The 23,893-nt window shown below is 42.1% G+C and overlaps 1 protein-coding gene across 2 annotated transcripts in view; it reads right to left on the bottom strand.

Moving 5' to 3' along the window:
* The window catches only part of BANK1 (B cell scaffold protein with ankyrin repeats 1), a 305,120-nt gene that overhangs the window by 213,467 nt on the left and 67,760 nt on the right, over window positions 1-23,893 (bottom strand). For both annotated transcript variants that reach the window (XM_054030861.1, XM_054030860.1), the window contains exons 4-6: window positions 21,689-21,840; window positions 19,292-19,427; window positions 16,208-16,350 (exon numbers count right to left, since the gene is read on the bottom strand). In XM_054030861.1, coding sequence (XP_053886836.1) covers window positions 16,208-16,350; window positions 19,292-19,427; window positions 21,689-21,840 — 431 coding nt within the window. The remainder of the gene's footprint in view (window positions 1-16,207; window positions 16,351-19,291; window positions 19,428-21,688; window positions 21,841-23,893) is intronic.

Below are 23,893 nucleotides of genomic sequence, written 5' to 3'. Positions count from 1 at the left end.
TCAGGGGTAACTGTGTGGAAAGTATTAGTGATCTTATGGCAAAACAAATTGACTGGCTCATTTATTAGCTACAGAAGACACTCATACTGCACTGAATCATGTCAGGAACCAAGTTAAGTTAGCTGCAGTGATCCAAGCTAATGTCCCAATCACTGCCCCACACTCAAAAGGGCTGAAGAAGCAACTGTGCCTCATGGCAGCCTGGCGCAAAGTGGGAACTGTGCAGTCTGCTCTCCACCATGCAGCTAATGCTTCTGTGGGCTAGGAAAACAGGTGGAACAGCAGGGCCCAGAGCTGTATTTCCTCCCTGCCACCTTTGAGGTGCTAAGGAGAGTAGTCTGACTGCAGAGAAATTGTGGCAAGCCCTAGAGTGGGCTGCACAAAAGTTCCTTGCCTGTTCTCTCCATCAACTCAAACCCCAGAAAATGGCTTGTCACTATTACTATCCTAAAATGATTTTTCAGAGAAGAGTTTGAAACAAAGAGGCTTACAGTATATTATATAATGTTTAACATAACAAAGGTTTTGAAGGATGACATTTACACATTAAGCTATCACTTTGTAAGTTTATCAGGATATGTCTACCCTGCAGTTGGAGGTGTGATTGCAGCACCAGCTGGCATACCCACACTAGCTTTAATCTAGCTAGCATGGCTAAAAGTAAAGATGTGGCAGTACAGGATTCAGTGCAGGCAAGCAAGGTGAGTATGTAGCAAAAGTGCCCAGGATGCTTGTACAACCCAAAGCAAAGTCTGTGCTGCTACAGCTTCACTGCTATTTTTAGCATGCTAGCTAAATTAAAGCTAGCGCAGGTTATTCCAGCCTGTGCTGCAATAACATCTCTGACTGTAGTACAGATACACCCTCAGACTCATGGCAGCTGAGGAACCTTTTACTGAGGGAATATTTCTGAGCATGCCCTGCTGTACATAAAAATATGCACTAATAAAAGAAAACAAAAATTGAAAACACTGACTGCAGACCAGCCACACGGATATCCTCTTCAGAAGAAGCAAAACTAAAGTAGGAGCCAACTTTTTGCAGCTCCGAAAGGATCCTACAAAATACTGTACTTAGTCCAGAGAGATCTCCATGCTTTATCATGACAGCCATGCAGTGCCGCCATTTTGGGGGGTGGTGGGAGGTGAGAGGGGGTTCCTTGCAAAGTGACACCGATTTCTGTTTTAGAATGGAAAACCCACATACAATACCAGATAAAAAGAATTTAACTATATAACTATAAGGATATATTTTAATTTATAAGCTACTGCTTTGAATTATTACAAATTCATTCCTGTACATGGAAAATAAGGTAATCAATTAACTGTTCTGATAAGAATCAAAAGATGGAAGATACAACCAAAATATAGCAGAAAAGATTATTAATGTGCTGCAAAACCAACTGAGAGGAAAAAAATAAAGCAAGATAGCAACACTTCATTGAAGTCTATTGAGCCACACATGTTCATGTGTAGAATTTGTCCCTTTATATAACTTACTAGGATTGTACATTTAATAACTGTTTATTTTTAGAAAGATATTTTAAAAACTCATCCCATCATGCCCAAACCCACTATTTTAAGCTGCTTAGGATCTGTAACTACTTCTGAAGGTAGGACTACTTTCAACAGTATGATGAGGCCAGTAGTACTACACTGCTATCAGAATATGTTTCCAAAGCCAACCTGACCAGCCTAACAAATGTAAAGGTCATCTTCCAGTGGCAATGATTCAATTTAGGGTCTCTCCCCTTATTCCCAATCCCTGCTACCACTTTGATTTACTGCAGCTCTTGGCCAGACACTTTTGCACAGAGACCTCTACCATGCATAGTGTACCAATTAGTTATGCCCCAGGATATGGCTTTTAGGGCTTACTACCATGTGAAATTCCATAGCACTATGGTCCTGATTCAAGAAAGTACTTGAGCATATATTTAACTTAAGTGTGTGCTTCAAGACTGATTGAAGTCAATGGAAGCTAAGCAAATACTTAAAGTTAAGGATGAGCTTAAGTATTTCTCGGAATAGGGATGTATACATGTTTTCCTGAATCACAGCCTGTGCTCAGGTGTTAATAGATTTGGACCCTTAATTTGTGCAGCCAATCCTTATACAGTAGACTGGCATATTTCTCATTGACTTTGGCAGCTCTACAAAAGTCACATTTTCATACAGATGAACTATACTTGAATATCTTCTATGTATCAGACAATATATTCTATGTACCTGGATTTAAACAATTTCCACCCCACCATCAACCTCAGTCTGGACCGGTCCACATAAGAGATCCACTTCCTGGACCCTACAGTGCATATAAGTGATGGTCACATAAACACCACCCTATACCAGAAACCTGCTGAACGCTATATTTATCTACATGCCTCCAGCTTCCATCCATGACACATCACATGATCCATTGTCTACATCCAAGCCCTAAGATACAACAGAATTTGCTCCAATCCCTCAGACAGAGACAAACACCTACAAGATCTTTATCAAGCATTCTTAAAACTACAATACCCACCTGGGAAGTGAGGAAACAGATTGACAGAGTGAGACGGGTACCCAGAAATCACATACTACAGGACAGGCCCAACAAGGAAAATAACAGAACACCACTGGCCATTGTGACAGCGTACCCCATAAGGCTTTATGGGGGGAGGTATTTATAAATGTATGTATGATATAACTGGAATATGTTTTGTGCTGCCTGTGCCATGTAACATATCTCCTATTTGTACATATATATCATTTTCTACTCGAGATTAAGAATATGGGCTGTATGCTTGCTTGGTTTCTAAGTAAGCTTTGTGAGGCATTTGGTCAGCTTCTTTAGGAAGGAATTCGCCAGGTTAAGTACCTGATCAGGAAACACTTGGGGAACAGCAACAGAGGGTCCTGTGGCACCTTTAATACTAACAGTCTTAAAGGTGCCACAGGACCCTCTGTTGCTTTTTACAGATTCAGACTAACACGGCTACCCCTCTGATACTTGGGGAACAATGCATCTTGGAATGCTCCAATCCACATAAGAAGTCTTCCTGGAGACATGCAAGATACCATGTGGACAATGGCTTCGGCTTGTAAAGACTGAGTCATGCAGGGGCATGTGACTTGCCCAGGTGACTCCAGAACTCCATCTTGGAACTGGACTTTGCATAGGAGGGAGGGGGGGTCTCCACCCACAAGAGAGAGTCTATTTAAACCTGTGGGAGACCCCTCCATTTTGGTCTTCAGATGGATAAGGAAGGAGCCTCTCCAACCCCCCAGGATACTTGAAGGGAACTGGAACAAACTACAGGGGGTGTGAGTGATTGCTGGACCCAGGCTAAAAGGAGATTAGCCTATAAAAGGGAGCATTCTGGAACCGGTGAGGGACTTATCTGTATTTAGTTTGATTAGACATAGATTTGCACATTTTATTTTATTTTACTTGGTGACTTACTTTGTTCTGTCTGTTACTACTTGTAACCACTTAAATTCTACCGTCTGTATTTAATACAATCACTTTTTATTTAGTAATTTACTCAGAGTATGTATTAATACCTGGGGGAGCAAACAACTGTGCATATCTCTCTATCAGTGTTATAGAAGGCGAATAATTTATGAGTTTACTCTGCATAAGCTTTATGCAGGGTAAAATGGATTTATCTGGGCTTAGACCCCATTGGGAGTTGGGCATCTGAGTGCTAAAGACAAGCACACTTCTGTTAGCTGTTTTCAGGTAAACTTGCAGCTTTGGGGCAAGATATTCAGACCCTGGGTCTGCGTTGGAGCAGACGGGAGTGTCTGGCTCAGCAAGACAGGGTGCTGGATTCCTGAGCTGGCAGGGAAAACAGGAATAGAAGTAGTCTTGGTACATTAGGTGGCAGCTCCCAAGGGGGTTTCTGTGATCCAACCCATCACAGCCATCACGTACAGCCCCCAGCTAAAACCAGTCCAGTGCATTATCAATGATCTACAACCTCTCCTGGAAAACGATCCCTCACTCTCACAGACCTTGGGAGGCAGGCCCGTCCTCGCTTACAAACAACCCCACAACCTGAAGCAAATACTCACCAGCAACTACACACCACACCACAGAAACACCAACCCAGGAACCAATCCCTGTAGAAAATCTCATTGCCTACTCTGTCCTCATATCAACTCTAGCGACACCATCAGAGGACCCAACCACATCAGCCACACCATCAAGAGCTCATTCACCTGCACTTCTACTAATGTTATATATGCCGTCATGTGTCAGCGATACCCCTCTGCCATGTACATTAGCCAAACCAGACAGTCCCTACATAAAAGAATAAATGGACACAAATTGGACATCAGGAATAGTAACATACAAAAGCCAGTAGGTGAATACTTCAATCTCCCTGGACATTCTATAACAGATTTAAAAGTAACTATTCTTGAACAAAAAAACTTCAGAAACAGACTTCAAAGAGAAACAGCAGAATTAAAATTCATTTGCAAATTCACCACCATTAATCTGGGCTTGAATAGGGACTGGGAGTGGCTGGCTCATTACAAAAGCAGCTTTGCCTCTCCTGGAATTGACACCTCCTCATCTATTATTGGGAGTGGACTACATCCACCCTGATTGAATTGGCCCTGCAAACACTGGTTCTCCACTTGTGAGGTACTCCCTTCTCTTCATGTGTCATTATATAATGCCTGCATCTGTAACTTTCACTCCATGCATCTGAAGAAGTGAGGTTTTTTACCCATGAAAGCTTATGCCTGTTAGTCTTTAAGGTGCCACCGGACTCCTTGTTGTTTTTGTGGATACAGACTAACACGGCTAGCCCCCTCAAGCGTTCTTCAGTGCCTGAGTCAGTTTTGAAAATAGGATTTAGGTTCCTAAATCACTTATGCACTTGTGAAAATTTTACCCATTGTCCATTCTGGGCTATCATCATTTTGAGCGGAGATTCCACATTTGGAGGAAGAGAAGGAAACATTTTTAAATGGTAGCTGTTGAAGTTGTTTATGAAGGCCAAATAATAAAAGTAGTTTCAAAGGAAATGGATTCATAGGCAGACTGCATGTGAGGCTCTGCGATTCATCACATAGACAACAGCATGTATGTCGTATCTATTTCATAAAAACAACAAGGAGTCTGGTGGCACCTTAAAGACTAACAGATTTATTTGGGCATAAGCTTTCGTGAGTAAAAACCTCACTTCTTCGGATGCATAGAGTGAAAGTTACAGATGCAGGCATTATATACTGACACATGGAGAGCAGGGAGTTACTTCGCAAGTGGAGAACCAGTGTTGACAGGGCCGATTCAATCAGGGTGGATGTAGTCCACTCCCAATAATAGATGAGGAGGTGTCAATTCCAGGAGAGGAAAAGCTGCTTCTGTAATGAGCCAGCCACTCCCAGTCCCTATTCAAGCCCAGATTAATGGTGTTGAGTTTGCAAATGAATTTTAGTTCTGCTGTTTCTCTTTGAAGTCTGTTTCTGAAGTTTTTTTGTTCAATGATAGTGACTTTTAAATCTGTAATAGAATGACCAGGGAGACTGAAGTGTTCACTTACTGGCTTATGTATCAAGTATCAGAGGGGTAGCTGTGTTAGTCTGAATCTGTAAAAAGCAACAGAGGGTCCTGTGGCACCTTTGAGACTAACAGAAGTACTGGGAGCATAAGCTTTCGTGGGTAAGAACCTCACTTCTTCAGATGCAAGTAATGGAAATCTCCAGAGGCAGGTATATATCAGTGTGGAGATAACGAGGTTAGTTCAATCAGGGAGGGTGAGGTGCTCTGCTAGCAGTTGAGGTGTGAACACCAAGGGAGGAGAAACTGTTTCTGTAGTTGGATAGCCATTCACAGTCTTTGTTTAATCCTGATCTGATGGTGTCAAATTTGCAAATGAACTGGAGCTCAGCAGTTTCTCTTTGGAGTCTGGTCCTGAAGTTTTTTTGCTGTAAGATGGCTACCTTTACATCTGCTATTGTGTGGCCAGGGAGGTTGAAGTGTTCTCCTACAAGTTTTTGTATATTGCCATTCCTGATATCTGACTTGTGTCCATTTATCCTCTTGCGTAGTGACTGTCCAGTTTGGCCAATGTACATAGCAGAGGGGCATTGCTGGCATATGATGGCATATATAACATTGGTGGACGTGCAGGTGAATGAGCCGGTGATGTTGTAGCTGATCTGGTTAGGTCCAGTGATGGTGTTGCTGGTGTAGATATGTGGGCAGAGTTGACATCGAGGTTTGTTGCATGGGTTGGTTCCTGAGTTAGAGTTGTTATGGTGCGGTGCGTGGTTGCTGGTGAGAATATGCTTAAGGTTGGCAGGTTGTCTGTGGGCGAGGACTGGCCTGCCTCCCAAGGTCTGTGAAAGTGAGGGATCATTGTCCAGGATGGGTTGTAGATCACTGATGATGCGTTGGAGAGGTTTAAGCTGAGGACTGTAGGTGATGGCCAGTGGAGTTCTGTTGGTTTCTCTTCTGGGCCTGTCTTGTAGCAGGAGGCTTCTGGGTACACGTCTGGCTCTGTTGATTTGTTTCTTTATTTCCTTGTGTGGGTATCGTAGTTTTGAGAATGCTTGGTGAAGATCTTGTAGGTGTTGGTCTCTGTCTGAGGGGTTGGAGCAGATGCGATTGTACCTCAGTGCTTGGCTGTAGACGATGGATCGTGTGGTGTGACCGGGGTGGAAGCTGGAGGCATGAAGGTAGGCCTAGCGGTCGGTGGGTTTTCGGTATAGGGTGGTGTTAATGTGGCCATCACTTATTTGTACGGTGGTGTCCAGGAAGTGGACCTCCCGTGTAGATTGGTCCAGGCTGAGGTTGATGGTGGGGTGGAAGCTGTTGAAAACATGGTGGAATTCTTCCAGGGTCTCCTTCCCATGGGTCCAGATGATGAAGATGTCATCAATATAGCGTAGGTAGAGAAGGGGCATGAGTGGACGAGAGCTGAGGAAGCGTTGTTCCAGGTCAGCCATAAAAATGTTGGCATATTGTGGGGCCATGCGGGTGCCCATAGCGGTGCCACTGGTCTGGAGGTATATATTGTCACCAAATTTGAAATAGTTTAGATAGCTTACTGTCCTTTTTCCTCTGTAGAGAAGTGAAGTGTGCATTGTAAATGGCTTGTCTCATTTTTGTAAAGTCCAGCCACGTGGAAGTTTGTGTGGAAGGTTGGTAAGCCAGTAAGTGAACACTTCAATCTCCCTGGTCATTCTATTACAGATTTAAAAGTCACTATCATTGAACAAAAAAACTTCAGAAACAGACTTCAAAGAGAAACAGCAGTACTAAAATTCATTTGCAAATTCAACACCATTAATCTGGGCTTGAATAGGGACTGGGAGTGGCTGGCTCATTACAGAAGCAGCTTTTCCTCTCCTGGAATTGACACCTCCTCATCTATTATTGGGAGTGGACTACATCCACCCTGATTGAATCGGCCCTGTCAACACTGGTTCTCCACTTGCGAAGTAACTCCCTGCTCTCCATGTGTCAGTATATAATGCCTGCATCTGTAACTTTCACTCTATGCATCCGAAGAAGTGAGGTTTTTACTCACGAAAGCTTATGCCCAAATAAATCTGTTAGTCTTTAAGGTGCCACCAGACTCCTTGTTGTTTTTGTAGATACAGACTAACACGGCTACCCCCTGTATCTATTTCATATAACTTTTTATAGAGAAGGCTGGATTTAATTATCTTTTCTTCCGTCCCCCAAAACTTTACATACTGTAACTGGAATCATGTTTAATGTGTATGATAAAAACTTCTTTTGATATATCAAATGTCTCAAAATATTATTCAAAAAGAGTTTGATGTGAAGATTCCCTAAACCTCTCTAGATATTCAAAGTCATTCTAATTAACAGGAGCATCATAATTTCAATATTAAGCACTTGCAACTGGTTTCCATCTTTATTCTGAAATCAAAGGAAATCTTAAAATAAGAAATCTAAATAAGTAGATCAATATTTGTAGTAGTAGAAAAAGCTCATAGGAAAAATCAATAAGCTGTATAACACAATGTTGAAATCATAAATTAAAGAAAAGTACATAATGAAATAAGAACAAAACTCTAAAGCATAACAGTCATATGATCATGTCTCTACATAAGGAGTTAGTATAACAAGATATGTTCCTAGGAGAGCTTTTTTGATGTAGTATTATATGCATTTGTTGTTCCCACTTTTATAATTAAACCATTAGCAGTCCCCACCTCCCATATATCTCAATACCAAGTCATTTCAGCCCTCATCATTAAGGTTATGATTTAGTCATGTTTCAGAGTAGCAGCCGTGTTAGTCTGTATCCGCAAAAAGAACAGGAGTACCTGTGGAACCTTAGAGACTAACAAATTTATTTGAGCATAAGCTTTTGTGGGCTACAGCCCACTTCTTCGGATGCATAGGAATACTGTGTCCAGTTTTGGTCCCCACACTACAAGAAGGATGTGGAAAAATTGGAAAGAGTCCAGCGGAGGGCAACAAAAATGATTAGGGGTCTGGAGCACATGACTTATGAGGAGAGGCTGAGGGAACTGGGATTGTTTAGTCTCCAGAAGAGAAGAATGAGGGGGGATTTGATAGCAGCCTTCAACTACCTGAAGGGGGGTTCCAAAGAGGATGGAGCTCGGCTGTTCTCCGTGGTGGCAGATGACAGAACAAGGAGCAATGGTCTCAAGTTGCAGTGGGGGAGGTCCAGGTTGGATATCAGGAAAAACTATTTCACTAGAAGGGTGGTGAAACACTGGAATGCGTTACCTAGGGAGGTGGTGGAGTCTCCTTCCTTGGAGGTTTTTAAGGCCCGGCTTGACAAAGCCCTGGCTGGGATGATTTAGCTGGGAATTGGTCCTGCTTTGAGCAGGGGGTTGGACTAGATGACCTCTTGAGGTCCCTTCCAACTCTGATATTCTATGATTCTAGTCATGGGTATTTTTAGTAAAAGGACAGGTCATGGGCAATAAACAAAAATTCAGGGCCTGTGACCTGTCCATGACTTATACTATAAATACCTCTGACTAAACCTTAAGGGGGTTGCTGCTGGGGGGGGGGGGGAGAGAGCACCTGGAGGGGCCACTGCTGGGGGGCAAGCCGGGAGGGAGGCGCACCACGGTGAGGCTGTTGCTGTTGGGATGAGGGGGGGTACGGACCAGCCATGGCACCAGCTGCCAGGAGCCGCTGCCAGGGGCTGCCTGGGGAAGCAGCTGCATTGGCCACCTGGGCACTGCTGCCAGGGGCTGCTTGGGGAAGCGGCTGCTCCGACAGCCCGAGGATCGCCACAGGGGGCTGGCAGCAGCGGCTGCACCAGCCACTCGGGGACCGCTGCTCAGCTGGTCTCCGGGGCCAGCCACACTGGCCACTGCTCAGGCGGTCCCTGGAGCCAGCTGCCCAAGGTCGCCAGGCAGCAGCTGGTGAGGCTGTCCCTGGGGGCACCTGAGCAGCTGGTCCCCGAGCCAGCTGGTCCCCGCAGAAGTCATGGAGGTCGTGGAAAGACACAGAATCCGTGATTTTCCGCGACCTCCGTGGCAAACATTTTGATAATGTTTTAATAATGTTTTGATAAAAATTTCAGAAGCAAATGGAAAAAACATTTTGATAACGTTTTGATAAAAATTTCAGAAGCAAATGAAAAAAGGCACATTTTTTGCACAAAACATTTTATTTTTAAAAACGATCATTTTAAGATTTAAAATGTTTTGTAAAAAAAATTTTGATCAGCCCTAATGGTGGCTAGGTCCTGAATTAGCCAACAGTAAAAAAAAAAAAAATGAACTGAGCACTCTAACCCTATTTTTTTTTTAGTGGACATTAATGCACATCATGTACAAATAATTTGAAAGGTCAACAACAAAGGATACAATCTCTTAAAAGTATATTATCCAAACATGACATTCTTGGTATGTCTTATTGGACTAATTTGCATTCATTAAGAGATTTTAATAAGCATCTCAGATTGCAAGAAACTTGAACTTTTCTTAAAATCACAGAATGCCGTTTCTTTGATCAATAATTGCTGTAAGCTTTTGTATTTTACTTTAATTTTGTTTTATGTTGTGTCTGATTGTTACTCTACATAAACTGCTGTTGCCCCAGGATACCTTTGTAGATAAAATGCTAGTCTCAAAGGTTTTAATTATACTGGTTAAATAGAAGTTACTGCTATTCCTTCTACTTGATGGGAATTCTAATGATCTTCCTAAACTGTGTTCTGGTTTTCCTTATGTGAATCTCTTTTTAAGGCTCATTTAGATGATGTTCCATTAACTGAGCCTTTACAATGTAGCCTGCTGCTATACTTTGTTAGCAGAGAGCTACGGTCACCTAGTAATAGCTTGTGCCCTTCCAAAATGTCAAGTTCAGCAAAACTCAAACTTCTGAAAACCAGGAAATACAGAGTTATGGTAAACACCCATGCAACCATAACTGTCCCCCTAGAGCTGGCAATAGCCACTGGAAATTATCTGCACACATTCCAGCAGCATTCATTGGGTTAGGTTTGGCTGTATTGAATTGGTGGAGGAATAAGTTTGAACAGCTTGGAAGAGCTGTGATTGTGATATGAGGAGATCTGCCTCTGAGTACCCCCATGTGTGTTATCAAAGGAAAGAGATGCATGTATACCTTGAGGTTCCAGTCTTCATCATTTCAACATAGAATTGCATAGACTGTATCAGCAGCAGCAGGGAACTGGGGTCTTCTTGCCATTGGTATTATCAGTGGTGAAGTGAAATATGAAATATGAAAGCAGTCTGTGAATTTAATGATGGGAAGGGTAAAGCAAAGGTTTAGGTGGCATCCTGTGTGTAAGTGTGAATGGGTTGCAGAAGGGTACTGTATGAAGTTTTTGCTGAATTTTACAAGGGTAGGATTCTGTCAGGGGGATGGGCTCAGTGTTTGAACACATGGCAAATGCAAACAGTGCCTGTCCATCACAGTGAAAAAGCAGAGTGTTATGGCTGTTGTGGGGCATGGCACAAAGAGGGCAAAGTTAAGATTGGATGGACATTTACCTTTACTCTGTATTTCCTGGTTTTCAGAAGTTTCAGTTTTGCTAAGTCAACATTCTGGAAGGGCATGAGCTATCATTCGGCAACCTTAACTCTGTGTTAAAAATTTTGCCATTCAATTTCCTAGGGTTTTTTAAATAGAAAGAGAAATGTTTGTTGACAGGAGGTAGTGGTCATTTAGACAGCTGTAATTCTCACCTAGGTTTACAGTTCATATGATACTGTGGCTAGATAATAAAAAAAACCCTAGTCTTATATAGTGCTTTTCAGCCTTATACATTATCCCCATTTTACAGATGGGAAACTGAGGCACAGAACTACAAATAGTTTCAGTCCAGTAGTCTTTCCATTAGGCCACATGGTTGCTATGGGATTCCTTAGTGCTCCTGCCCCCCATGGACATTTTGTTTCAGTGAAATGGGAATAATGGTCAGGTTTTGAAATGCTTACAATGTGTAGTTGCTAAGAGAACCAGTGAGAGAAATCTCTGGTCTATGTCTCAAAACCTTGTCAATTTTATTACATGGTTGTTACAATAACTTTAAGGGTGTGAGAGAATCCTGGTGTGTCTCTCTTCTCCATCCTCTGCCACACCACTTCCTGCAACATGTAGCTCCCCTGCCAACATTTCCAGTTCTCTCTCCCCTTCCCATCTCATTGAGTCATTAGTTGTCACCGCAGAAACCATTAACATGTAAAAAAGTTGCTCCTTGCTGTCTCCTGCCCTATGCTGCTGTGTGTTAGGGTTGCCAACTTTCTAATTGCACAAAACCAAACACCCTTGCCCTGCCCCGCCCCATCTCTGAAGCCCCATTCCCACTCACGCCATCCCCCTCCCTCCGTCACTCATTCTCCCCCACTCTTGCTCATTTTCACTGGGCTGGGGCAGAGGGTTGGAAGATGTGGGGGGGTGAGGGCTCTGGCTGGGGGTGCAGGCTCTGGGGTGGGGCCAGGGATGAGGGATTTGGGGTGAAGGAGTGCGGGAGGAGGTACGGGCTCTGGGAGGGAGTTTGGGTATGGGAAGGGGCTCAGGACTGGGGCAGAGGGTTGGGGCGCGGGAGGCATTCAGGGTGTGAGCTCCGACTGGGCGGCGCTTACCTCAGGCAGCTCCCTGTCAGTGGTGCAGCGGGACTAAGGCAGGCTCCCTGCGGCTCCCAGGAGTGGCTGGCATGTCCAGCTCCTAGGTGGAGGGGACAGAGGGCTCTGCGCACTGCCTATGCCTGCAGGCACCACCCCAGCAGTTCCCACTGGCCATAGTTCCTGGACAATGAGGGCTGCGGAGCCAGCGCTCGGGGTGGGGGCAGTGCATGGAGACCCCCTGGCTGACGCTATGCCTAGGAACCGGACATGCCAGCCACTTCCGGAGCCGTGCGGAGCCAGGGCAGTCAGGGACCCTGCCTTAGCCCCGCTGCGCCACTGACCGACTTTTAGCAGCCTATTAAAATCTCTCGCATTGCTTACAGTACTCACCAGGAGATCAATGCCGATTCCGGTAGACTCCCACCAATCCGGGAGAGTTGGCAACCCTAGTGTGTGTACATATCACAGGTAGCAGTTTACTTCAAAGCTACAGGCTACCTTGGTTACATGATCTGAGATGCACACGGGGCTGGGCTCCTCACTCCTGCTACCCACCCTCAGCTGGGAATCCTGTCCCTGCTTCAGCTTGCTTTCCCAGCCATGCCCCAGGTCCATCCAGTCTGCCCCTCTCCCACACACTGGCCAGATCCCAGGACCAATCCCCAGTGGGGTGATGTGTATCTTACCTATTCATTTTCTGGATTTCAGATATTTAAATTTCAGTCCCCCAACTCCAGATCGCAGCTCACATGGAGGGGCTTAGACACCCCAAGAGAAGCCGGATCCCCCACATCTCAGAACACATAATAGGCAGGGAGAGGGGCTCAGACCCCTGCAGAGGGGAGAATTCAGAACTGGCAGTAGTCTCCCCACCAGTCATAAACCCCCAACTTCCTCTGCTACCTCTCATATTCTCCTCCCCCCTCCCCTGAACCTCCCAACCCCTCTTCTCTCCCCTAATATCCATTTCCATTTAAGGCCCCATAATACACCCATCCCTCACTGCAGATACAAACCCCTCTTCATTCCTCCCCTCCAATGAGAATTCACATGTGCAATTTCTTTTCAAAAATAATTTCAGCACCTTCTGAATATTCTGTTATACTCAGATGATGGTTTCTTGGGGGGGGGGGGTTAACTAAAAAAACCTTGTCAAAGGCAGATTTTCCCCAAATGCTTATAGTTCATTCTCAGATTTCTGCCCAGACTTCTTAAAAGTTGCATGCTCAAAGAGATGAGCAGTAGCCCATTCATCTCGATGAGATGTTCTCAGATGAAAGGCTACTCAATGTGGATGAATACAGCCCAAAACAATATCCCTGAAATGTGTGAACTGATCTATTCATATCAGCAGGTGTTCCCTTCCCCTCTCCCCAGGGCAGGAGGAGAATTTCTGATGTGTGTCAAGCATACCCCTTCGCAGATCCTATTCCAATATCAGCCACTTGTTCTTGGTGCATGCTGCAAGCATACCTGTTCTAAGCTCCCTCCACAGAAGGGCGGGGTCCCCCACATCCTGTCACACACTTTGGACAGGGACTCTGGCTCAGACACCAACAGGGGGAAGGGACTACAAGTCGAGATGGGGGTGGGGAGAGAAGGAAGCTCAGATCCCCAGATCCTGCCATACAGAGAAAGGGAAAATATGAGGCTGATGGGTGCTCCTGGGCTTCTCCCCCTGGTTTCCTGCAACTCCCATCTATCTCTTTCCCAGTGTCCCTCTCCATCACCTAAATTCCCCAAACCCTCTCACCTCCACTACCTCCCATCCCCATTTATCCCCCTCCCCCTGCTGCAGCCCCAAACTCGTTTCATTCCTATTTTCCCCACTCCTCCACACCTTCAGATACCTCTTCCCTGCCAGCGAGCATTCACTTTAAAAAATAATAATCATTTTTAAAAAATCCTGACAGACAGATTTTAGTAATAAGCCCCTCCCCTTTTTCCAGATTTCTGCCCCAGGTAGGGCTCAAACTGACTCTAGGTGGTGGGTCAGATTCAAAGAACCACTACTTTTACCCTTGAGCTAACCAACTGGCATAAAACTTTGTTGGCTAACAATCCTGTTAACGCCTCTGTTTGCACATGTCCTCTATTAGGAGTGAAAATAAGCACACGCGGCTTGCAGGAAGCCTAACTGCAGAAGCAACATCTTTTTCAAGTAATGGTTTCATCTGATTTCCCACAAAAGGCTGTTTGGTGCCATGCACTCTGTTGGGATAACCTTGAGCATTTGAGACCCTGGTCCAATAGTCTGAGCCCTGGATTGACCTTTATGTTTGAGCTAAAAAGGTTGTCAGAATCTCTGAACTTTAAGAAAAGCTGTTTTTATTTTCCAGGGGCTTTATCTCAGGAACCCCTTGTTCAAATGTCCTCAAATTTGGACCGCTAACAGAACCCACGCTCCCATTAGGCATATCAAAACTCAAGAGTCAAGCTTTAAACAGAAAGCTCATCTTAACCTTAAGTATAACAAGGCTGTTGCTCTGCTGCTAAAATAAGAGGTTAAAGGAGTTTGAAAATTGTGTGAAATAGCTTAGCTAGTGCAGTTACATTGCTCCATGGCTTGGTGTTCATCATTAAAAATAACAACACAAAATGGATTTCCCATTACCGTTCTTTCCCACAGAACAGCCATCATGCTGTGTGGATAGGACCACCTAATTGATAATGAAAAAGTCTCTTGGCAGTGACTTATGTTTCCTATACTAACCCAGAGCAAATAAAACTAAATAGCCAGACCTACAGTAGCTCCAAATTTATACCCCCATTTATTATTCAGGTGAGTAAAGGTTAGGAGATCATTAAAATATGCCTGGCATTCAAAACACTAGTACTGTATTTCCTAGTGCACATACTGTTCTGCAGGGGAAAAATTTGCAATTTGTACTTGAATATTATTTAAAATTGTATATGTCTTACTTACTGAATTTTAGTCAGATTGTTGAGATGAGGGGCCAACCTAATGAACAAAAGAATCTAATAACCTATAGACATTTAAGATAGACATGGTATTGCTACCTCACTGTTTTTTTAAAACTCAGTCTCACACCATAACCTTTCAACAGAAAATTTTGTTAAATCCAGATCAAGGTCATTTTAGATGGCCTTTAATCTAGAGATTTAAGAATGATCAGATATTGTAAAGACTTTAGGAGGTGCACTGACTGGATAAGCTACACTTTATTTTATTGTATTTTCCAGGAACAAAAGTGAATTGTGAATACCACTGTGTTTAAACAGAATACTAATAATGAAATATATCATTTTTTATTAATCCTTTTGTTATGAGTGTAATGCCTTAGGTGGTAGATAAGGTATATTTGTCACAGGAAAATGAGACTTGTCTATATTACACACAGACTTTTTTATTGTTGTTCTTTCTTTGTCATTACAATACAGACGTGTCAAATATGCTCAAACTACCAATCCTTGTACAAGTGATAATTCAGTTTCTGTCCATTCTAAAGACTGCTTTCTCTTCCTGTTGTTTTTTACATGTTGCTGGAAAAGGAGACTTCATGCTGCAGAGGCTTTATACTGCAGTGCTGAATATGAAGTCCAGCTTCAAAGCCTGAATTCTTCTAAACACATGCAAATATCTGCATGGCAACCAGCAGACCTCATGAGTTATAACTGAATAGCTGTGTACAGTCTATATATGCATAGTATACATATGCTTTCAGTTTTCAGTACCAACCCAAAAGAAGGGATTTACTGCTGAATAGATATACTGTGATCCAAAACTCTCCCTCCCCAACCACTTGTGTGATTTAAGGACGTTTTCCCTGGGTTTCAGAATAGACTCAACAGTTTCTTTTTTGCGATTGATAGAAATTAATTATTATTATTTTCATCTATGAGGCAGGGACATTAGTCTATGACTGTAGAGAATCATTCAAATTTATGTCATTGTGTAAACAATAAATAACAAATAACAACACGACTAATAATAGCGCAATCGAGATTTGTTTTCACTTGTCTGATTTGTTTACAACTAGACATCTCAAAGACTGGCTTCTTTCCACTCTTGTTGATCCATAGCTCGTTATTATTCTATCAAAATAGCCTTTATAGCACAGTATACATTCTATCTCATACTGGCACTTTTATGCTTTTTTATTAACTTAATGGAGATGTTAACTTACCTGACAAGCAAAAGCTATTGGATCAGCCACTTTTTTAAATATGCGTTCAATCTCCTCTACTGCTGTGTAGTATTCAATCTGTGTCACGGCCTTATTGACTCCCCCACAGTAGACATTTACATTTACAGGGCCAGCCGGAAAATCTTATAAAACACAAACAAAAACGGCAGCTGAAAATATTTTATAATGCCAGACTGGAGGTCTCAGGTAGTAAGTAAAAGAACAGAGAAATATCACAAACAACACATAAAAAGTAACAAATAATTTTCATTTCACAGATGTTTCAATGCAATACTTTTTAAACCAAGTCCTTCAGTTTAACACAAAAATGCAACAAAAATACATATCTGTAAATTCTTATAAAATATAGCTATGTATTGTTTCAAATTAGAAGCTAGATGAAAACAGAATGCTTCACATTTCAACCTTCCCTTTGATGGATTGATACTCTATAATCAGCTGCCTTCTGCCTACAGATTAAGTAAAAGTTCAGTCATTTATTACAAGTTACAGGTTTACTATTCATCTTTTGAAACATTTTTCTTAATTGCAGACAAGCCTCTCAGAATTGAGTTTTGTAGAAATTGCAGTTTAATTACTTCCATTCCAGTTGTTTATCTACTGAAAGCTGAGGAAGGAGGTATTTGTATAGTCTGTTACTTTAGAACAACTTGCTCCGTGTATGCAGCATGAGCCCTCTTTATGAGTATGTTTTATAATTCATTAGTATTCATTGTGCCGTGACTCCTGCTGTACCTACCAGCGGCAGAACTAAAATTCTAGCTCTCCTCACAAAAGAATTAAAAATGGACAAACTTGAAGACAGAGAAGAAATGGAGAGTCAAAGAAACTCAGATTAATAGAAATCAGTATCTCGATTCACTTAAATGATAACAAGCACAAACTCATTTTACTTTCCTTTGTTAAAATGAAGTCAGCTGGATCCTTGGCCCAAATGGGCATTCGTGTACTTTAGTTATTCTAGGTTTTTGCCGGGGGAAGGAGGGGGGGACAAATAACAAAGAAGCTAAATTGAACAATGATGGGGAAAACCAGTGTTTCTGTTGGAATGCCAAACACTTTTTATTTAAAAGCTCCAATGGAACAAAAAACTAACCTTGGTTTGGGACAAAAAGAAACTGAACTTATTAGTTATGCTTTGTATTTTGTGTTTATTAATCTATACCCCTTATGGCTATCTGCCCTGGCCCAATAATTTCCCCAGAAGATATGTCTGGAAGAGCCCTCACAATACAGTCAATGGGAATTTCAGTTTGTCTTTTCTATATAATAATAATAATAATTAATAATAATGGAGATATCCCATCTCCTAGAACTGGAAGGGACCTTGAAAGGTCATCGAGTCCAGCCCCCTGCCTTCACTAGCAGGACCAAGTACTGATTTTGCCCCAGATCCCCAAGTGGCCCCCTCCAGGATTGAACTCACAACCCTGGGTTTAGCAGGCCAATGCTCAAACCACTGAGCTATCCCTCCCCCTCCCTCCCTTCTGAAAGATGCCTCATCACCAAGATCTTCCTCTGGCCAACCATAGACATTTCAGATCACCACCTACCTCCTCATTGAGCCATCCTGGTAATGAATAACTCTCAAGCATATGGATAATCAGGCAACTTGCAACCTCACCTTTGAGTGCCTCCATACTTGAATGGACTTCATAGAGAGGTGGACCCCAGGAGCTCTTGTTCTAATCCCAGCTGTCACTGACTTGCCTGTTTTCCTGGTCAAATCACAACTTCCTTGCCTCAGTTCCTCATCTGTAACATGGGGATAATACTACTCATCTAACCTCACAATGGTATCATAAGGATCAATTAGTGTCCATATGGCCCTTTGAATGCACCATAGAAATGTTAAATACAACTATTACTATCAAAGCCACCTATGATCCCCAATGAGAGGGAGCCAATGGTGCCTCCTTTAAGGGAAGAGGAATGAGGTCAGTGATTGTGATCAACTTCTTCCCTGCAAAGAGAGATGCAGCCTCCCACGGGAGATGATCTGAGAACACTAATACAAGAAAGAGCTGCTGCTCCTATGGGAGTGAAGAGAAGCTGATGTACACTTCTGTCACCCACAGATCACATATGCCTAAGAGGGAACAATGGGATTTGCTAGTGCTTAGCATCCCCAAAAAATTAAGCCACTTAAGCCTTGTCTACACTACACAGTTTTGGCGAGAAAAGTCAGTTTTCATCGACAAAACAAAGATGCCAAAATATGGATTTTAGGGCCTAACTTCAGGCGACCAAGTTTGAAAACTGTAGCTTAAGTGTTTTCTTCCTAAATGATGTGGTATTACCATGGTTTTTAAAAATAAAATATTATATACTACCCTTTGGGAATACACAACATGCTACAGAAAGGCAAATTGAATCCTGAACTCTTGGCTGATTATTTCCATTACACCTCTAGTCCAATAACTGTGAGGGAGGTATGGCCATTCCCTCTGCATTCTGAAGCTCATACAATGAAAAATGTTGTTGTATTGTTTATCGTGCTCCAGGCAAAATAAGAAAATAGAATAGCTAATATTATGGATAAAGTGATTGACAAAACCCAGAGAAACCAAGGGAGACTGAGTAATATAGAGAAACGGGATGGATATGAAATCACAGCAAAGAAAGGAAATGTTCTCAGATGTCAGTAAGAATTATAGACAGGCATATGGGCAAAAAGAAAAAACAACTTCGCTGAATAAAATAAGAGACAAAATATCTTGTTAAACCTAATGCAGTAATAAGAATATTAGCTTTGCATTTTATAGCAGGAATTTATTAAGAATGTTAATCTGTGACTAATCAATGACATTTTAAAGCCTGCCACCTGCCACTTAACCACACAAAAACAACCCAATAAAATCCAGTTTCACATAAATCACAAGCCCTTGTGTTGGTGTATTAATAAAAAGAATAATGCTCTGTATGCAAAACCCATACACAGGAAACACTTACAAAATAATATTAGAATCTGATGGGAAGTGAAAATACTTATTGTAAGACAAGTGAAGAGAGTCCAGGTCCAAAATTTTCTATTTATTTAAAGCTACAGCAATGTTCTCTTACCTAAAGCTTTCATGCATCTGACCTTCTGATTCCAAAAGGCTGGCTGTGTCCTAATTCGTTGATTGTCCGTTATGAATTCGATTTCTACAGTTTCAGTTATTTCGTCTCTCAAAAGAATGAATATTTCACCAGGGTTCTATAAAGTTAGAAATATGCTCTCATTAGCCTTTCACCAAATTATACTGAAACCATAAAATGTAAATCAGATGCTTTAATGTAAGTTGCAAGAAAAGTTCTTTTACCAATAGCTTTATATCCTGAAATATTGTTATATAACAGCTGTAATGCTATTTCATTAAGTTATCCTTTATGTTTCTTTAAGTAAAAAAATTGACAGGATTACTGTAATAGTTTGAACTCTGTTTACTAAAACCATATATAATGAAATTCTTTTCACTGTGAGGCTAAGATCATATATTCACTTCCAGTACACAAAGGGTGAAATTCCCCTCATTCAGGGGACCCCTACACTACTTAAGACACACTTAAACCCTCAGAATTGGATTCATGGGTTAGGAACTTAAGTGGTACAATGGTCTTCTACAGACCTCTGAGCAAGGGTGAATTTCAACATAGAGAACATTAGTGAGCTACTGTACATGGTGGGCCAAATTCAAAGGTGACCTAGAGATGGTGTAAGCTGCATCTCAGAGGCAGGGTAAAACTGCATCTCAGTTTTAGGGGTAAGCTGGTGCATTTTAAATACTAAAGGCAGAATTATAGTAAGGCAAGGAGCTAACAAGAAGGTACAAGATAAAACAAGCTGACTACTTTATCTTACGCCTTCCTGTACCCGCCCCTGAGTTGTTCTCCATGCACTGTTCAACCTTCTTTGTATGCAAATGACACTAGTTTATACTCAGTCATGCTGACTCCGACTGTCATACTGGTCTGTAATGTTTCACTGTTCAACACCTTTAAACTTGGCCCACTGATTTGTGGCAAATCTATATATTTTCACTGGGAAAATATACACACATGCTAATGTTCTTTGAAGAACAGAACAAGAATCAGAACAATCATTCACTATGAACAATTCATTGAGGTATATTTGCCACCCTTGAGATCAGCTAAAACTGAACAAAATTTCACCCTTAATCTCTTTATTAATCCTTCAAAACAAAATGTATAACATTATATCACTTCTGAATGTGATGGGGTGATCCGTGCATGAAGGGACCCTTCAGAACAACAATCTGGGGGGGTAGGGGGATAATCTAGGCCCTTGTTTTTCTTAACTTTTTAACCAGAAGGATTTCCCAAAAGTCAAAAGGGAATATATATGTTTCACTGTTTAGAGAAGCAGTTTTATACTTTCTAACATACCCTCCTTCCCAAAATAATAATTTCCTAATTTATATTATGGAAAGGTCATATAGAACTTAACAGACAATGAAAAACTCTTCCAAAAACAAAAAATCTGAACTAACCTAGAGAATTCTATAGAATGGATGTTCATTATTTAAATTCAACGTGTTAGTTAAAATTCTATTGCAAGTTTCTACTGTTTAGAATAATACTCTCGATCTTCATAATGGGGTTTTCCAGTGAGGAAAAACAGTATTTCTCAGAAGTACACATTTTAAATCATACTAACTGTAATTCTTTATTCAGTTCTATAGATTTTAGCATAATTTATGTAGAGCCCTATTGGTTTAATCAGTGTTGATTACTGAAAGAGTTTTCCAAAATATTAAAAGTTTTAAGCTAAATATGTTCTATCTGCATGTCTTTCATCTGATTTTCAGCTGTAACCTGCTACTCAGTGGCATGGAATAGCCTATTTGTAACATAGCAGCCAAAACTGTGCGACATTCCTTCCACTTCTTTGCCATGCCATTATTAGCCTGATTCTTCAGCCCTCACATGACTGTGGCCACTCACTTGTCTAAGGGCTACAGAGTTGGGCTTCAGATGTTGCACTCTTTACACAGTTTTCATGCTTTTGTGTTTTCTCACATACGGTGTTGATTTTTAAAAATGAGCATTCATATGTTTGCATACACTCACTCTCTCTCTCACACACACACACCTACCACCCCAAACCTGATTTTTACTGAGAAGCAATTCATATCTTTTGAAAAAGTTCCTCACTACAGTTTTCCTTTACATTGCAATGAAACATGTTGAAGCAGAATTATATCTGACCCAATCTGCCAAACAATTTTAAATTGAAGTAAAATCCTGCAGTGATTGTCCCAAATCCATATTAGTTTGTAGATGTTTGTATTGAATGTGACACACAGGCAGCATCACTCCCACTGCAGGTAAACTCTCATTTGTGCTCCATAGTAGTGATCTGCCCCCCAGAACTGACGTGCGATGAAGGAGCTTGTAGCAGGGGCAGGGCAGAGGAGTGATATTTATGTCTAACTTTTTAGCATTGAAAGGTCTTACCTCACATGATATCCTTTCTGGTAGCACCAATACTGATGGTCTTATAGTTTCCAACGTTTCAGAAACTACCTCACTTTCCAAACTCACATCTGTTTTCACTGATACTCCTCCTTCATCCAACTGCAAGTTAATTTCAGAGTGATCTTGGTAATCTGCAGGATATAATATTGAGTGAAATGTATTGTTATTCATCCCACACAAATAAAACATGATGGTCTGAAAACAGCTAGACGATGATTATTTACAAAATACTACTGATGTGCATAGTGTTTTACGAAGAAATAAAAGAAAGTAGATAAAATCCTGGCCCCATTGAAGTCAGTGGATTTCAACCAGTGTCCTTGTCCAAAAGATCCCACAACCCATATTCATCTTGATAGTCTTTGCTCACATGAGAAGTCCCACTGAGATCAAAAGCATTTGGCTTTGTCTACAGTGGGGATTTGCCACTAGTGTAGTTGCAACAGAGCAAACCCCAGTCTATGCAGGGTAAATTGAGATACGCAATGATTTTCACCACTGCAGCCTATCCTTGTTTCAAACAGGACTAAGCTTTACTGATACAAATGCCACCCACCTGACTCAACAGGTAGGAAACTTTATAGGACCTGCTAGGGCAGACAGCCACGGGGAAAGGGCGTGGGGAGGGAACACATACCAGAACACAAAAGGTGGGCCCTTTCTCCTCCAGGATTTCTCTGCCTCCCATTGGCCAGCCAGAGGGAGATGGGAGGTGATTGGCCCCTTTCTTCTCCCCACCCCATTATTTTAAACCTTTGCCCAGGTCTTTTGGAGCTTCTCACTCCATTTTAGCTATCCTACCCTCCTCCTCTGTAGTTTTAGGATACAAGCTGTGTATTTTAGGATTTGTGGGTCTAACCAATTGCCTCTTTCGGGATGTTAGGAAGGAACTTTTCCCATTGGTGCAAAATGGAGAGGGGCCTGCTGGGTTTTTCCACCTTCCTTACAGCCCCATGGAGACAGTTATGGCAGTAGGACTTAGAAATAAATATTAGTAGCTTGTGTGAATGTTTAGTTTGTCATAACTTGTGGCGGTGTCCAGTGTGGATAAAAAGGCCAAAATGGCCAGTTCCCTGAAGTAAGAGAACTGGGATTTCTCTGGTGGACTTGTGCTTCTGGGAGAAGAGGAGACCTGAAGTCTTTGCAGACTGAGGTCCCTCTTTTGGTACGGTCTGTCCCCATTAGAGTGGGGAGGGTGAGAAGATACACCAGAGTGAGCTGAATCCTAGGGATAGGCTGAGGTTAGTCTACTTTGAGTTATGTTCTTTATGGTGGGAGCCCTGTAACTCTCGCATTTGACCCATTTAAATGTCTGGTACACATGAGTCGGGGGAAATGGGGCAGATGACACCGGAGTTGTGTTCAGACATTAAATCCACCTCTGTGCCTGTTCTCATTCACCTGTGTGTCCTGACCAATTGCAGCTTTGTCTGGCTACACTAGGGGTTTGACTCAGGACAGCTACACTAGTGAGCTGCTCCGATGGATCATCTAACCAGGGAAAATCCCTGGCATAGACAAAGGTCTTCTCCATAAATATGTAGTGGATGTAATGAACAGCAGAGCTAGTGCTCCTTCGTCTGTCATTCACATCTAACAAGTTGGACTCACAACATCCTAAACATATACACTATCTGTGCAAGACGATATTCTGACTTTAAAATAAGATACCATCCCATTTAGTTTGCTGTGCAATTTACAGTGATGGGTTTCTTCTTTATTCCACAATCCTAGTACGGCCGGAAGAGCTGTAGCATGAGCCCTTCATCCCATCTCAGAATTTTAATGTGAAAACATAGAAGAATTGGCAATTGCGTCTCCAGAACTGTGTTTTAGAAAAAGCCGTTCTTCACACCTGCTACTTCTCAGCTCTATTATTACTCCTTTCTACTGACTAGCTCTGCCATAGTACAAAACGTTAGACAGCCTCACCACCTTATCTCACAGGACAGCAGCACATTCGTAATGATGCAGGATTATCCAATATTCTGCAGCACATTTCATGTAGTCTAATGATATTTCAGGCTTCTCATCAGCCAGTCAGGATTCTGTGAGCAGTCAGAGGACCAGAGCATTTTGTATTACTGTAAATTATGGAACCCAGACAACACTGAGGTGCAAACTCGTGATGGGCAGACCTCAACATTTTGGGAATTTGTTCAGATAAGCCCTAAAGGTGTCTGA

The sequence above is a fragment of the Malaclemys terrapin genome, chromosome 5, assembly GCF_027887155.1.
Source record: "Malaclemys terrapin pileata isolate rMalTer1 chromosome 5, rMalTer1.hap1, whole genome shotgun sequence".
NCBI lineage: Eukaryota > Metazoa > Chordata > Testudines > Emydidae > Malaclemys > Malaclemys terrapin.
Note: the sequence above shows the minus strand (reverse complement) of the source record. Positions and strands in the feature narration are given on the sequence as shown.